The sequence below is a fragment of the Micromesistius poutassou genome (genome assembly GCF_964030765.1).
Source record: "Micromesistius poutassou genome assembly, chromosome: 2".
Taxonomy (NCBI): Eukaryota; Metazoa; Chordata; class Actinopteri; order Gadiformes; family Gadidae; genus Micromesistius; species Micromesistius poutassou.
The window spans coordinates 23,454,822-23,466,840 of NC_140272.1; the positions used below are offsets into that span (position 1 = coordinate 23,454,822).

A 12,019-nucleotide genomic window follows, 5' to 3' on the forward strand; every position below is an offset into this window, starting at 1 on the left:
GCTGCACTGGCTGGTCACGCAGAACGTGGACGCGCTGCACTCCAAGGCCGGACACAGCCGGCTGACGGAGCTCCACGGCTGTGCCCACAGGTCGGTCGCACCGGGTCTGATCAGCGCACCGGAACTAGTCTTTGTTCTGCAGTCTCAATTAAGTTGAAGGGCATCTTGTAAACTATATATACAGTATATATATATATATATATATACTGTATATATATATGTAGGGGCCAAAATGCATATTTGGTCTGTTTGTTTATTGTTTATTTTGAAAGGTCACTCATACTGTTTTTTGTTCATGTCACTTCCGTTTTTGATTGACACATGGGTGTGGTTTAATCTATACACCTGGGCACTCGGATCGGCGGGGGGTAAGAGAGAAAGGGGGTTAGTGGCGCTCCTGATTTATATTTTCTGTTTACCGTCAAATCGTCAAATAACCAAGAATAAATCGTCAAACAATAAACATCACTGGACTTGGATTCATTTGAACGACGCGTAACTGCCTGGAGCCCACCTAAGCCTCTTAGCGACCTTTTATAGGAAAACTGTCGCTACAATATATATATATATATACATACAGGTGCTGAGGTGCATCTCAATGATGCAGTTCTTCCTGCTAAAGGACGCCCCAACCGAGTACCGAGTGCATTTAACATTTGCGTATTAAAAATAATTTTCTTACTGCTTACTTTGGTAACATTCAGATATTCTGAGATACTGAATTTTGGGTTTTCATGAGCTGTAAGTCATAATCATCAAGACGATACAAATAAAGGCTTGAAATAATATTTCACTGTTGGTGGAATTAATCGATATGAGTTTCACTTTTTTAATAGAATTTTCGAAATTAATTAACTTTCCGTCAATAGGGTTCAATAAATTGAGGTGTGTGTGCGTGTATATTGTATATATATATGTGTGTGTGTGTGTGTGTGTGTGTGTGCGTGTATATTATATATATATATGTGTGTGTGTGTGTGTGTGTCTCTAATCCAGGGTGGTGTGTCTGGGCTGCGGCTCGGTCTCTCTGCGGGAGGAGCTCCAGAGGCGTTTCGAGGCTCTGAACCCGGGCTGGCGGGCGCAGACGTCGGGCGTGGCCCCGGACGGCGACGTGTTCCTGGAGGACGAGCAGGTGCTCCACTTCAGGGTCCCGCCCTGCGCCGGCTGCGGCGGGACCCTGAAGCCCGAGGTGACCTTCTTCGGGGACAACGTGAGCAGAGCCACGGTGCAGCTGGTGCACCGCCGGCTGGCCGAGTCGGACGCCGTGCTGGTCACCGGCTCCTCGCTGCAGGTCAGCCGCCACCGCGTCACCCTCTGACCGCTATCTTAGATGGAGTCCACTGATGCTGTGTTCCCCAGGTGCATTCTGGGTACTAGAACTGACGCTGTGTTCCCCAGGTGCATTCTGGGTACTAGAACTGATGCTGTGTTCCCCAGGTGCATTCTGGGTACTAGAACTGACGCTGTGTTCCCCAGGTGCATTCTGGGTACTAGAACTGACGCTGTGTTCCCCAGGTGTATTCTGGGTACTAGAACTGACGCTGTGTTCCCCAGGTGTATTCTGGGTACCGCTTCTTGCTGGCGGCGAAGGAGAGGAACATTCCGATCGCCATCCTGAACATCGGGCCGACGCGGGCCGACCACCTGGCGGAGCTCAGAGTGAGCGCTCGCTGTGGCGAGGTGCTGGCAGCGCTGCGGCCTCGCTGACACGTCAGCTGACACGTCAGCTGACACACACGCACACGTGACCCCCACCCTCCAGGTCGGCGCCGGGCGACCGAGTGGCGACGCTACAAGTGGAAGATGTCTTTGTTTGAACTGGTGGGTCTTGCAGGCTTTCCTTTTTCACAATGAAGACACACCAACACTTTTCGTAGTCTAAATTATTACGTTGTTTTTAATTATTACATTAAGTTATCAATAAAACAAGTATTAATGCAGGTTGAGTGTGTTGTCAAATGGAGGTATTTATTATGCTGCAGTGTTTAAGTTTCCTCTACGCAGTCTTGCATGATGAGTCCAGTTGGTGGGTTAGTCACAGCGAGTGGTTTTCTTTTTTCATGTCCCGTTCTGCAGCATTGTGGTTCTTCCACTAATGAATGCATCTTTAAAATAATTACAAAGCGTTTCATGTTTGAGATGGTTTAATCAGGTACTGTATACCTTTTCAATTTCAGTCAAGCTGTAACATTAGTGGTGGCTTTAAAGACAGACCGAACGCAACGTAACATTAGAGTGCGTTATGTTGAGATTACTTAGAACGGTTTGCTGTTGAAATCTTTCCGTCAGTCGCCGGCTCCAGTGGGCCAGGCTGGCCTGAGTCTCGTTGTGCAGCAGTGCTGGGGTGCTGAAGGAATAAAGGCAACACACATGCCCTGCAGTTTCTGTTTGCCATGAAACTGAAGCTTTGAACACCATCAGAGGCGTCATTGCCAGGCAGTTCTCAAAGCTTTTGCTCTGATCAAACCAGTACGTACATGGGAAGCCCAGTAGAATCCCAAAGAGGGTGCACAAGTTCCACTTTTCAGCTTGGTCTCCCACTAAGAGAGGCTGGTCTGCATTGGGTGACTGTACGTGTGTTTGTAAAACTGACAATAACTCTTGCAGCATGCTCCTCAGATCTCCGCTCAACGGTTCTGTCATTTGTGGCTTTTCCAATGTGTGACAGACATCAATCACCACCACATTACTACTAATAAGCAGCTGTTTGAGGTGTTCCAGCACCATATCTGGATTAACAATAAGGACATTGCCACTAATGTCCACCGTGATAAGAGACTTGGACACCAAACTGTTAGATTGCAGTGTACATAAGTACTGCTGTACTTGATCTGCAGTAGCACAGTTGAGGTCATAAAGCAGGGCTGGTTTTAAGCCCAGATCAACAGCCAAGACCTGAACACCCAGGTCTATACTCAGAGACCCACAAATCGACTTCTTTCCAACAGATAAACATTTGCACGCAGCCACAGAAAAAGGCCTTTCATTAGACATTATGCAAATCAAATTATCTTGTTCCAGCTAAAAGATGCTTCTCCGCCAATACAGGAATGTTTTAACAATACGGTTTAATATATATATAAAAAAGCCATACATTTATTTTTAAATATCCAATGAACAAATAATAGAAATGCAAATTAAATCAGTTGGTTGAACTAAAGGTAATTTCCAGAGACATGCAATGACAAGTGTTACAATACTAAAACCACGTCTTATTGTTTATTTTATTTTGTTTATGCCAGAACATTATTTCCCTATTTTTAGCTGATTCCATTTGTTCCACGGCACCTAAGGAAGGAAGAGGGACAAACATGTTAATGTAACACAAGTATTCAACCTGACCATGGGTTCAATTGTATGTATATTGTGTGAACATGAGGTGAACATGTCCTCAGTATAATGAAGCTACTCACGCAGTCCTGCTGGTTGTGAGCTGAACTAAACCGGCTGAGGGGACATCAGATCGAAATCGGACAGATTCCTGGCGACCCAAACACCGGCTGCGAACAAGCCGAAGTTGACCAGCAGATTCCTGTGTGGGGAACATTAACACGGGAATTCAAAAATCACGCCAACTTAGCAGCAGTGCGCATATATGCACGTCCACGCAGGGACCGACACCACAGACCAGGTCGACCCGGCAGAGGACATGCCCGGCGCGGCTAGCTAAGGAGCTAAGCTAAGCTGCGGGCTGCAGCCGTGCTGCCGCCCATCGGAACCTCTCGTTACGCCTTCAGAACCTCACCTTCGGAAGTCGTTTCTGTCTGTGGCGAACCGACACGCTGTGGAGACCCACTCGACCACCGCCGCCGGGCCCGAGGGCCCTTTTCTGCTCGCTCCGCTGCTCATCGTGCCTTGCGTCCGAAAGTTAATTAAACCCGAAGAGCGGAACCAACGTCCGGGTCGTGGAGAGCGGCGGAAGGGTTCAGCTGCGGCACAAATACGGGCAGCGCAGAGGCTCAGACGGAGGGCGCTGCGTCCGGGGCTGTTTGACAACAACGGTCACGTCAAGGCCAATTACGCTCCGTGGCAGAAATGTCTGCTACTCGCTACCGGCGGTTTTTGAAGCTGTGTGAGGAATGGCCGATGGATGAGTTCAAAAAGGGCCGGGATCTGGGCACGTTCCTGCGGCAGAGGGTCGCTCTGGCGTTCCGCGAAGGAGAAAACACTCAGGTAGACCCTGGAGTGTACCCGGGTACCCGGACCCTGCGCTCAGACCCGGGTCCTGACAGATCAGTACGAGGTGTTACTCGTTGGTGTGGAGTGATGTGTGGTCTAAAAGTGACTTTAGTTTGTATTGTGTTGTTTTGTTCCAGATCTCGGACCCTGAGAAGTGTGACCTGATGTACGAGAGTCTGGCTCGGATCAACAGCAACGTGTACAGAGAACGGGTCAGTGCGACCTCACGGTGTCCATACCACTGTATGAGCTAGCCACGAACAGTGGACCGATTACTACACACCATTTGTTAAAGAGGAAGATTAAATCAATACACAAAAGCTCAAGTTTCCAATCACGTGCTATGGCTGTAAAGCGTGGCCTTCACCCAGCCCGGTTTAAATGATCAGTGTCAATAAAACACGAAGTTGTGGAACTCATGGGCGCATTTACTGATCAGATGTCCAGATACGTTCAACCCTATTCACGGTCCTCCCTCTGTTTGAATCCACCCAGTTCCCCCGCGTGATGGACACCAGCTTCACGGGGGTGACGGTGGAAGAGTGTAGAGTGCTATTATCAGGTAGGGGTCCACCATGTGGCTGTGTGTTCATCTGTGTGTTTATGGGTGTATATACATGTATTATAAATTAATTCTTAAATAATATATAATTATTTTATATTATAATATAATAATTAATTATTATAAATTAATGTAATATAAAACGGGTGGCTTAAATCAAGCAATCTGATTCGTTCCCAACTGTTGTGAGTGTATACACACAGCTATGACGCCCGTCCAGTTTAGAGTTCAGTATCACTCCGCGCCTAACTTGAACTGTTGTTTATTTATATATAAAAGCAATAGCATAGTTCACTGAAGCCTAAAAACATGTTGATTGATGGAGAGGGTGGAAATGTTGTAAAGCAATAGGCACACGGTGAGTGAACTCGACAGTAGGCTAAATTGCCGGCGAACTGAGCTACTGTCTCTAGCCTTCTCTCTGAAGGACGCTACAGTGTGTTGCATAGCAACCGCCGGACACTTTGCAGGCAGCCAGGAGGGACTACTTTTTTGTATTCGTTAAAAAAATGCTTTTCCGACTTTCTAGCTTTTTCAAAATTGAGGCTGTCTATGACTTTCATTTCGCCATACTTACGTAACCGTTTTATAAAAGCAATAGATCACTTCAGTCAGTGGTATACGGTCATTATACCACAGTGAAGGGGGTCGCCGTCCCTTCACTGTGGTATAATGACCGTATACCACAGCCTGTCGTGATCTATTGCTTAAATGTATGGGTGTGTGTTTGTGTGTATGTAATGCAGCGGTTTCTTTGATTGATTCATGAACGCGGCCTATTTGACGGCCAACGTGGTGGTTCTTCGTAGGGAGCATGCAGCAGATGCAGCAGATGGACGAGGAGAAGAAGGGTTTGTGGAAGACGTTGATGCAGCGCTTCTCAGCAAAGGCCCCAGAAGAGGCCCCAGAGAAGCCCTCTGAGAAGTAGCCCGGTGCCTCCGCCGTTCGCCGCTGCTCCAGAAGTAACGAGCGCTTCATGGCAGTGAAATCCAACTAATGAAAAAGGTCGTTTGTTTATTCATGTGTAACTAAAAATGGTCAATAAAAAATATTTAAAGTAAAAAGTATTTGAACGTTGGGATGTGTGAATACAGAGTACATAAAGATAGAAGACCGCTTACCGGTAGAAAGACACCACGCCCCACTGCTGAAGACAGCTGGGGCTACGGCCTTTGGGTTTAAAACCAATAGGTTGTAGTAGACTCGACTAGAATAAAAAAGGTATACCTTCAAATTGATTCACAAACTAGTTTTTTTTGCAGAGAAACATTGTGAAATGGGAGCTTTCTCTGCAACGTGATATCGTAGTCAAACTGCTTTATTTATTATATTATTTATAACGAGGACAGGTCAATTCCGCCCAAAACATTTGACCCTTTCAGGTGTTTGAGGCTCAGCGCCTCCTCCATCCCGAGGATGCCCACTTGGGGGCGGTAGAGCCGCGACGGAGAAATAATTAGACCGTGAAGAATAGACTCTACGTCTCTGGACACAGCAGATCGGTTCATCCCTGATCCGGATAACAGCACTTTGGAGTTCATTTTTCATCTATTTAAAATTGAGGGTTAAACATTTATATGTAATTATCTTAAGAATATTTTTATTATTTGTATACAAGGTGAAATAATGTCCAACATGTCTGTTTTGGCCAATACTAAGTTAATATTACACTCACTCTGCACCCGCTCATTAAGAACGTTTTCTTAATTGCAAAAAACATTTGGAAACTCCCAGAGAAAACGACCAGGTGCAATGAACAACTGAACCACGAAAGCCAAGTTAATAAACCATGATGTTTTTAGTTAATCAGTAAAGCTTTGAATTACAAGACGGAAATTCTTTCATTTAATTATGCAGTCAGCTAGTCAGCACTAGCTACGCAACAGCATGCAAAATGAAAAACGTCCAACACAATCAGCTCTGGGTGGCGTTTTATCGTTACATGATCGGGCTTACAAGAAAAAAAACAATCAATGAAACGCTGTCTCTACATGGACGCTGCAGCCTCCCCCTGACCCGGGACTCCTATTCTCCTTTGGGCTCAGGGTTGTCCTTCCAGATGCGGTAGTTGAGGCAGGTGGCCAGACACAGCCAGGCCAGGTAGGGGGCCATGAGCAGCGTGGCCGGCCGGCTGATGGGGTACCATGACAGCATGGTGGCTCCGACGGTCCCGGTGAGGACCATGATCTCGTACAGCGCCTGGAGTTAAAGACGAAGAACGTTTGGATGACCAAAGTCTAGCTCGGACACGTTCCCTCATCCATACAACGTTCACGCTGACTTACTAATTTCATTTTGTGTGCACCAAAGAATATAGGCGTCCAGGCCCAGTTCAGAGCCAGCTGTAGTCCATACAGGCCCATGGGCAGCAGTGCGTCCTGGCTCAGGCCGCCCAGCTCCTTGTAGACCAGGTAGGACGCGTACCTGAAGGACACGGAGGTGGTTACGGGGTTCGCCGTGTGTGTAGCAGGGCTGCCTGCACTGAATAGTCACAATACGAGCTGCGAATCAGACGTCGACGGACCCCATTCCGGTGTACAGGCAGGTCCACACTACCGGGAAGGCGGCGTTGGGCGGCCGCCAGGAGGGCTTCACCAGGGTGGGGTACCACGTCTTCACCTGGTGGCGGGTCACGTAGCCCCCGTACAGACCGCCGAGGTACGGGAGGGCGGTCAGCCCGATCGCCTGCCACATGTCTGGGGTCGAAACAGCGAACATGGTCAAGGAAACCGCCACAGGTCGTCTACACTGAACATATGTGAACTAGGCTACTTTAGGAATGGGAGACATCACATGTACGTGTGTATATTCAGGACCCGAATGCATCACATGATTAGACTAACGTGAACGATTCACTGAACTGTGAGCTCAATCTGACGAGAACACGTCCGCAAGCGAACAGCTTTTTAAAAAATAGTTTTTAATCGAACCGTTTTTATCTTTGGAAGTTGTTTACTTCGTGTCTTCACTTCATCCGTTGTGTACCGACCGCTGCTCACCGACTGCTGCTCACCGACTCACCGACTACTGCTCACCGACCACTGCTCACCGACTCACCGACCGCTACGGACCGACGTCTGGCACCACAGGACGGACAACGAGCCTTCCCCGGCCGGGTTCAACAGTTGGGCGCTCTTATCTACCCGACGCCTCCCCTCAGGGAGTGTCCCATGCTGAAGGCTCCACTTGCGCGCGCGCGCGCACACGCACACACACACACACACACACACACACACACACACACACACACACACACACACACACACACACACACACACACACACACACACACACATTACACACACATTACACATTACACACACACACACACACACACACACACACACACACACACACACACATTACATACACACACAGCTGAATTATGAAAAAGCTGAAGGTCAATCATTGTGCGTTTCTCCGTTTCCCTCCTTTATGGTCGGTGTGAGGAGAGCCGCCCCTTCTCAACAGCCCTGGTTCCGGAAGTACATTTCCCATTAATTTTCTCCATTGACTTAAAATCGTAAAATCGTTATATAAAGAGTTTTAGGGCTGGATCCAAGCCAATCGTTCGCCAGGCTAGTCGTGACCATAAAACGTTTGACTCGGGGCCAAACATAATTTGGAAAACTGAAGAAAAGGCAAAGGTACAAGACTGTACATTATTTTGTGAACGACTAATAATTAACTGCTCATCCCATAAACCATTGTGAACTTTTTCGCAATGGTTACAACCCAATAGTTGAGCGTGTTTCTTGCATCTTATAACCTTTGTCATTATTATATTGTTTATATTGTTAATACAAGTTGTGTCATATATTCTGTGTGTGTGTGTGTGTGTGTGGTGTGTGTGTGTGTGTGTGTGTGTGTGTGTGTGTGTGTGTGTGTGTGTGTAATGTTTCATATAGTGTGTAGCGTTGTCATCAACATGGTACGTCCTAGAAATAACGTTGCTAATTTTTAATACATGTGAATTCAGTCTCGTATTCAAGTTACGTATTCATTCAACATTATGTATTATGCTTTTATACTACCAAAATGACCAAAAGTACTGCTAGTGCTATAGCATATATTTGTACTTTTATTTTTCTATCATGTATTCCATATCAACGTCTTTTTCATCATGTGCAGCTCATCACCTCTACAGCTCTAGCGACAGCGCTCTACCTTTCCATTAAGGGTCCCGTGACGCGCCACCAGGTGTAACTAATCACACCACACCTGGTGGCGCGGGACCTTTAATCTAAGGCACCTCTTGGTTGCTGTGATGCTTGACTTTCGCAGGTGTTGTGAATGTTTCCATGGTAACAGCGAGCTCCACCAATCAAAGACGTCGTGTTACACTTACAGGATTATGGGTAGTGTAGTGTTAACTTCTTTGACTTGTGGCTTCTACCGGAGCATATATCATCGTTTCGCAACCTAACGGCGCGTGGTAGGCCTATATATACCTTGGATGGTTACGACATTATGGCTTTTAATCAAAACCTCTATGGAGAAAATGAATGAGATTCTTCCTTCCGGAACCACACTGTTGCGCTCTATAGAATCAGATCTAACTCCTCATATGATTAGAGGGTTCTCTCTATGGCCGTACCACGCGTTCATTCTGTCGGCCGAGGACTCAAAGATGTGCTGCAGGGTCAAGTGTGACGTGGTTCAGATGAGCTGTTGTCCAGAAACCCCTGGAGGAAAACCAGCAGCCACCTTCTGAACGTGGACGCGTTGGACGCGCACCGCACTTGAATTTTCTCCATTTCCCATCACAATGGGTGGAGCCAGGAGACATGAAGACTGAACCCAAAGCATCTCCAGGGTGTCCTAGGGTACCCCATGGACACAGACCCCGGGTGTCGGAGTGAATGAGTCCCCTCCAACTTCTTTAAAACATCAAGTTGTCCCCCCTAATATCATTTTTTCTAAATAGATTATGCGATTGAAAATATATATGTAATAGAAGCCAACTCCACTAAATAATTCACACATTAAGACAAAGCCTTCTAAAACTGTTGATTATGTCCCCCCTTTGTATCCTGAACCAGTACTGTGTGTGTGTGTGTGTGTGTGTGTGTGTGTGTGTGTGTGTGTGTGTGTGTGTGTGTGTGTGTGTGTGTGTGTGTGTGTGTGTGTGTGTGTGTGTTGCTCCTGATCATTTGATATGTTGGTAATACTGAAATGCCACGTTTGTGGTTCTAAGTTGTAATGAGGTCTATGTCCTTGGGATAGCCTGTAAGTTCACGATATGAATAATGATGAAACATCTGTTAACTCTTCAAACCAGTTGACCCTCTTACCTGCAACCAAATCACCCTGTTTTAGATTTCAGAGCTGGATTTATACATACAAGGAAACCATTCCCAATACAAAACCTAATCATAATGTATTACCAGTATAAACATTGTGTAACCTAGTATCTTAAATAAACACATTCTGTGCCTGCCAAAATATAGATGACCCTAACCATATAGATGTTATAATTTGTGAACATAACAAAGTTAACAGCATCTCTAACACACACACACACACACACACACACACACACACTTACAAACACCTTTTGAAACTGGGTGGGTTGCAGTCAGATTATGGCAATACAAGAAAAGGGTTCAAATAACGTTGTGGGTGTAAGTAAAGTGGAAGATGTTTTTCGTGGTTGCCATGGGATCACAATCTCATTAGATCAAGAGATATCTAGAGAGACACGCCTTATAAAAGTCTTGAAAGAGATACAATATAAAGAGATACAAAGATACAATGACTGGTATGAATTAGGTAGGAATTTACAGGAATATACTGTGATGTCATATTTGACAGTTTTAGTGAAATGAAAAAGGTTGATGAAAAATAGGGTCATCATAACCAAATTGCTATTGCTCTTTTGAACACTAATACAATATGTAATGACATGTGACATTATTCACTTTAAACCTATCACAGGCAGCCCGTTGTGATGACAGACTTGGAGGTCCACTGCCTTGTAAAGGGCAGTAAGGGGGGGTTTTCACTGGACAAAGAATATCCACTCGTTAGGTTTTAGTAGTGCAAAAACCATCACCTGCACTGAGCTAAGAACATTTCTAAATAATGGTTCTGTTTGGCTTTAGATTCCAGAAGCACATCAGAGATTGGTATGGCTAAACTAGACTAACATTACAAGAACTTATAGATGCATATATTTTGAGTCTTTTGCATTAGTTGTTCATGTAGTGCACTATAGTTCCCCCTATGTCCACCACGGCAAAGAGGTGACCATCAGGTGTAGATCAGACATGGGCCATGCGGTCAGTTCCCCGGCTGTAGGTTCTGCTCCATATCATAGGGGTGTTTGGTCATTGATTCAAATTGTTCATTATTTGCTTAGTGTGTGATTTGAAAAATGATCAATTTGTCAAATTGAACATTTGTTTTATGCAGCTAAGCAATGTATTTGAAGGTTTCAGAAACAACGTTTTCTTCTCCCGTATGTGTCTGACGGTCAGTTATTAATCTAATTAATCTAATTCTACACAACAAGCTGGGTGTAATTAATGTTTTATAAGCTGTATAAATCTACCAAGATTTAATAATTTCTGTAAGCAACAACTAACATCTTGACAGCCATAAGACCAATGTTGGATTATTTTTTTTATCATATTAAATTAAATTAAAATATATAAACCATTCCAAGGTGGTCTAGAAATAAAGGTTTTTAGATTTTAAATTAGGGTAGGCCTATTTGCATTATTCCATCATTCTCACAGCAAATATATGACTATACATTTATCACATTTTGCCCAAAAGACACTTAGTTTTACTTTCACGATTTAGTTACCGATGGGGATAAAGCTGTATGCAATCTAGGCCACTATAGAACATATATTGCTCTTTAGTACAACTTCAGTATTACATTTTATATACTGTATATAGGCTATATATATATATATATATATATATATATATATTATAATTAATACATGAATATCATATTTTAATTTAAATCATGTTTTCTGATACATCCTATAAGGTTTGTAGTGATGTCCTCCTCCAGCTCCCACCAGCCCCTCTCCCCTACCTCCACCCACCATCCTCTCTCCCTACCTCCACCCACCAGCCTCTCTCCCCTACCTCCACCCCTCTCCCCTACCTCCACCCATCATCCTCTCTCCCCTACCTCCACCCACCAGCCTCTCTCCCCTACCTCCACCCCTCTCCCCTACCTCCACCCACCAGCCCCTCTCCCCTACCTCCACCCACCAGCCTCTCTCCCATACCTCCACCCCTCTCCCCTACCTCCACCCA

General features: G+C 45.4%; 5 protein-coding genes across 9 annotated transcripts in view; 2 read left to right on the forward strand and 3 right to left on the reverse strand.

Annotated features, from left to right (window-relative positions):
- sirt4 (sirtuin 4) overlaps positions 1-1,957 on the forward strand; it is a 2,992-nt gene extending 1,035 nt beyond the window's left edge. The window contains exons 2-4 of the mRNA XM_084464425.1: positions 1-90; positions 997-1,291; positions 1,555-1,957. The exon at positions 1-90 is cut by the window's left edge and continues 398 nt beyond it. Of these exons, the coding sequence (XP_084320551.1) occupies positions 1-90; positions 997-1,291; positions 1,555-1,707 (538 nt within the window). The 3' untranslated portion in view covers positions 1,708-1,957. The remainder of the gene's footprint in view (positions 91-996; positions 1,292-1,554) is intronic.
- A 169-nt stretch (positions 1,958-2,126) lies between these two features.
- Positions 2,127-3,042, reverse strand: cUnh1orf74 (chromosome Un C1orf74 homolog). The gene has a single exon (XM_084464426.1). The coding sequence runs from the start codon at positions 2,992-2,994 to the stop codon at positions 2,203-2,205; it is 792 nt and encodes a 263-aa protein (XP_084320552.1). The 5' UTR covers positions 2,995-3,042; the 3' UTR covers positions 2,127-2,202.
- Positions 3,043-3,191: 149 nt separating this feature from the next.
- On the reverse strand, positions 3,192-3,897 carry tomm6 (translocase of outer mitochondrial membrane 6 homolog (yeast)). Its single transcript, XM_084464429.1, has 3 exons — positions 3,746-3,897; positions 3,414-3,532; positions 3,192-3,288 (listed from the first exon to the last, which is right to left on the reverse strand). The coding sequence occupies exons 1-2, from the start codon at positions 3,847-3,849 to the stop codon at positions 3,439-3,441; spliced, it is 198 nt and encodes a 65-aa protein (XP_084320555.1). The 5' UTR covers positions 3,850-3,897; the 3' UTR covers positions 3,192-3,288; positions 3,414-3,438.
- A 49-nt stretch (positions 3,898-3,946) lies between these two features.
- Positions 3,947-5,808, forward strand: uqcc2 (ubiquinol-cytochrome c reductase complex assembly factor 2). The gene is made up of 4 exons (XM_084464427.1): positions 3,947-4,173; positions 4,317-4,391; positions 4,675-4,741; positions 5,551-5,808. Exons 1-4 carry the CDS (start codon positions 4,036-4,038, stop codon positions 5,667-5,669), a joined length of 399 nt encoding a protein of 132 aa, XP_084320553.1. The 5' UTR covers positions 3,947-4,035; the 3' UTR covers positions 5,670-5,808.
- A 522-nt stretch (positions 5,809-6,330) lies between these two features.
- tspo (translocator protein) lies at positions 6,331-7,864 on the reverse strand. 5 transcript variants are annotated; one of them, XM_084463571.1, is made up of 4 exons: positions 7,763-7,864; positions 7,266-7,437; positions 7,027-7,165; positions 6,331-6,940 (listed from the first exon to the last, which is right to left on the reverse strand). In XM_084463571.1, the coding sequence occupies exons 2-4, from the start codon at positions 7,433-7,435 to the stop codon at positions 6,767-6,769; spliced, it is 483 nt and encodes a 160-aa protein (XP_084319697.1). In that variant the 5' UTR covers positions 7,436-7,437; positions 7,763-7,864; the 3' UTR covers positions 6,331-6,766. The 5 variants fall into 5 exon arrangements, with proteins under 5 accessions (XP_084319697.1, XP_084319694.1, XP_084319695.1 ...); XM_084463568.1 differs by having other exon boundaries at positions 7,672-7,859; XM_084463569.1 differs by having other exon boundaries at positions 7,698-7,857.
- Between the last annotated feature and the right edge of the window lie 4,155 nt (positions 7,865-12,019).

Bases quoted from the DNA above. Each gene is read 5' to 3' on its own strand.
- cUnh1orf74 (XM_084464426.1), bottom strand. From the start codon at position 2,994: ATGTCTAATGAAAGGCCTTTTTCTGTGGCTGCGTGCAAATGTTTATCT.
- tomm6 (XM_084464429.1), bottom strand. From the start codon at position 3,849: ATGAGCAGCGGAGCGAGCAGAAAAGGGCCCTCGGGCCCGGCGGCGGTG. The intron at 3,533-3,745 runs GTGAGGTTCTGA...TTCCCCACACAG, and splicing joins GACAGAAACGACTTCCGAAG to GAATCTGCTGGTCAACTTCG.
- uqcc2 (XM_084464427.1), top strand. From the start codon at position 4,036: ATGTCTGCTACTCGCTACCGGCGGTTTTTGAAGCTGTGTGAGGAATGG. The intron at 4,174-4,316 runs GTAGACCCTGGA...GTTTTGTTCCAG, and splicing joins GCGAAGGAGAAAACACTCAG to ATCTCGGACCCTGAGAAGTG. The intron at 4,742-5,550 runs GTAGGGGTCCAC...GGTTCTTCGTAG, and splicing joins GTGTAGAGTGCTATTATCAG to GGAGCATGCAGCAGATGCAG.
- tspo (XM_084463571.1), bottom strand. From the start codon at position 7,435: ATGTGGCAGGCGATCGGGCTGACCGCCCTCCCGTACCTCGGCGGTCTG. The intron at 7,166-7,265 runs GTCCGTCGACGT...CGTGTCCTTCAG, and splicing joins TGCCTGTACACCGGAATGGG to GTACGCGTCCTACCTGGTCT. The intron at 6,941-7,026 runs GTAAGTCAGCGT...CTTTAACTCCAG, and splicing joins GTGCACACAAAATGAAATTA to GCGCTGTACGAGATCATGGT.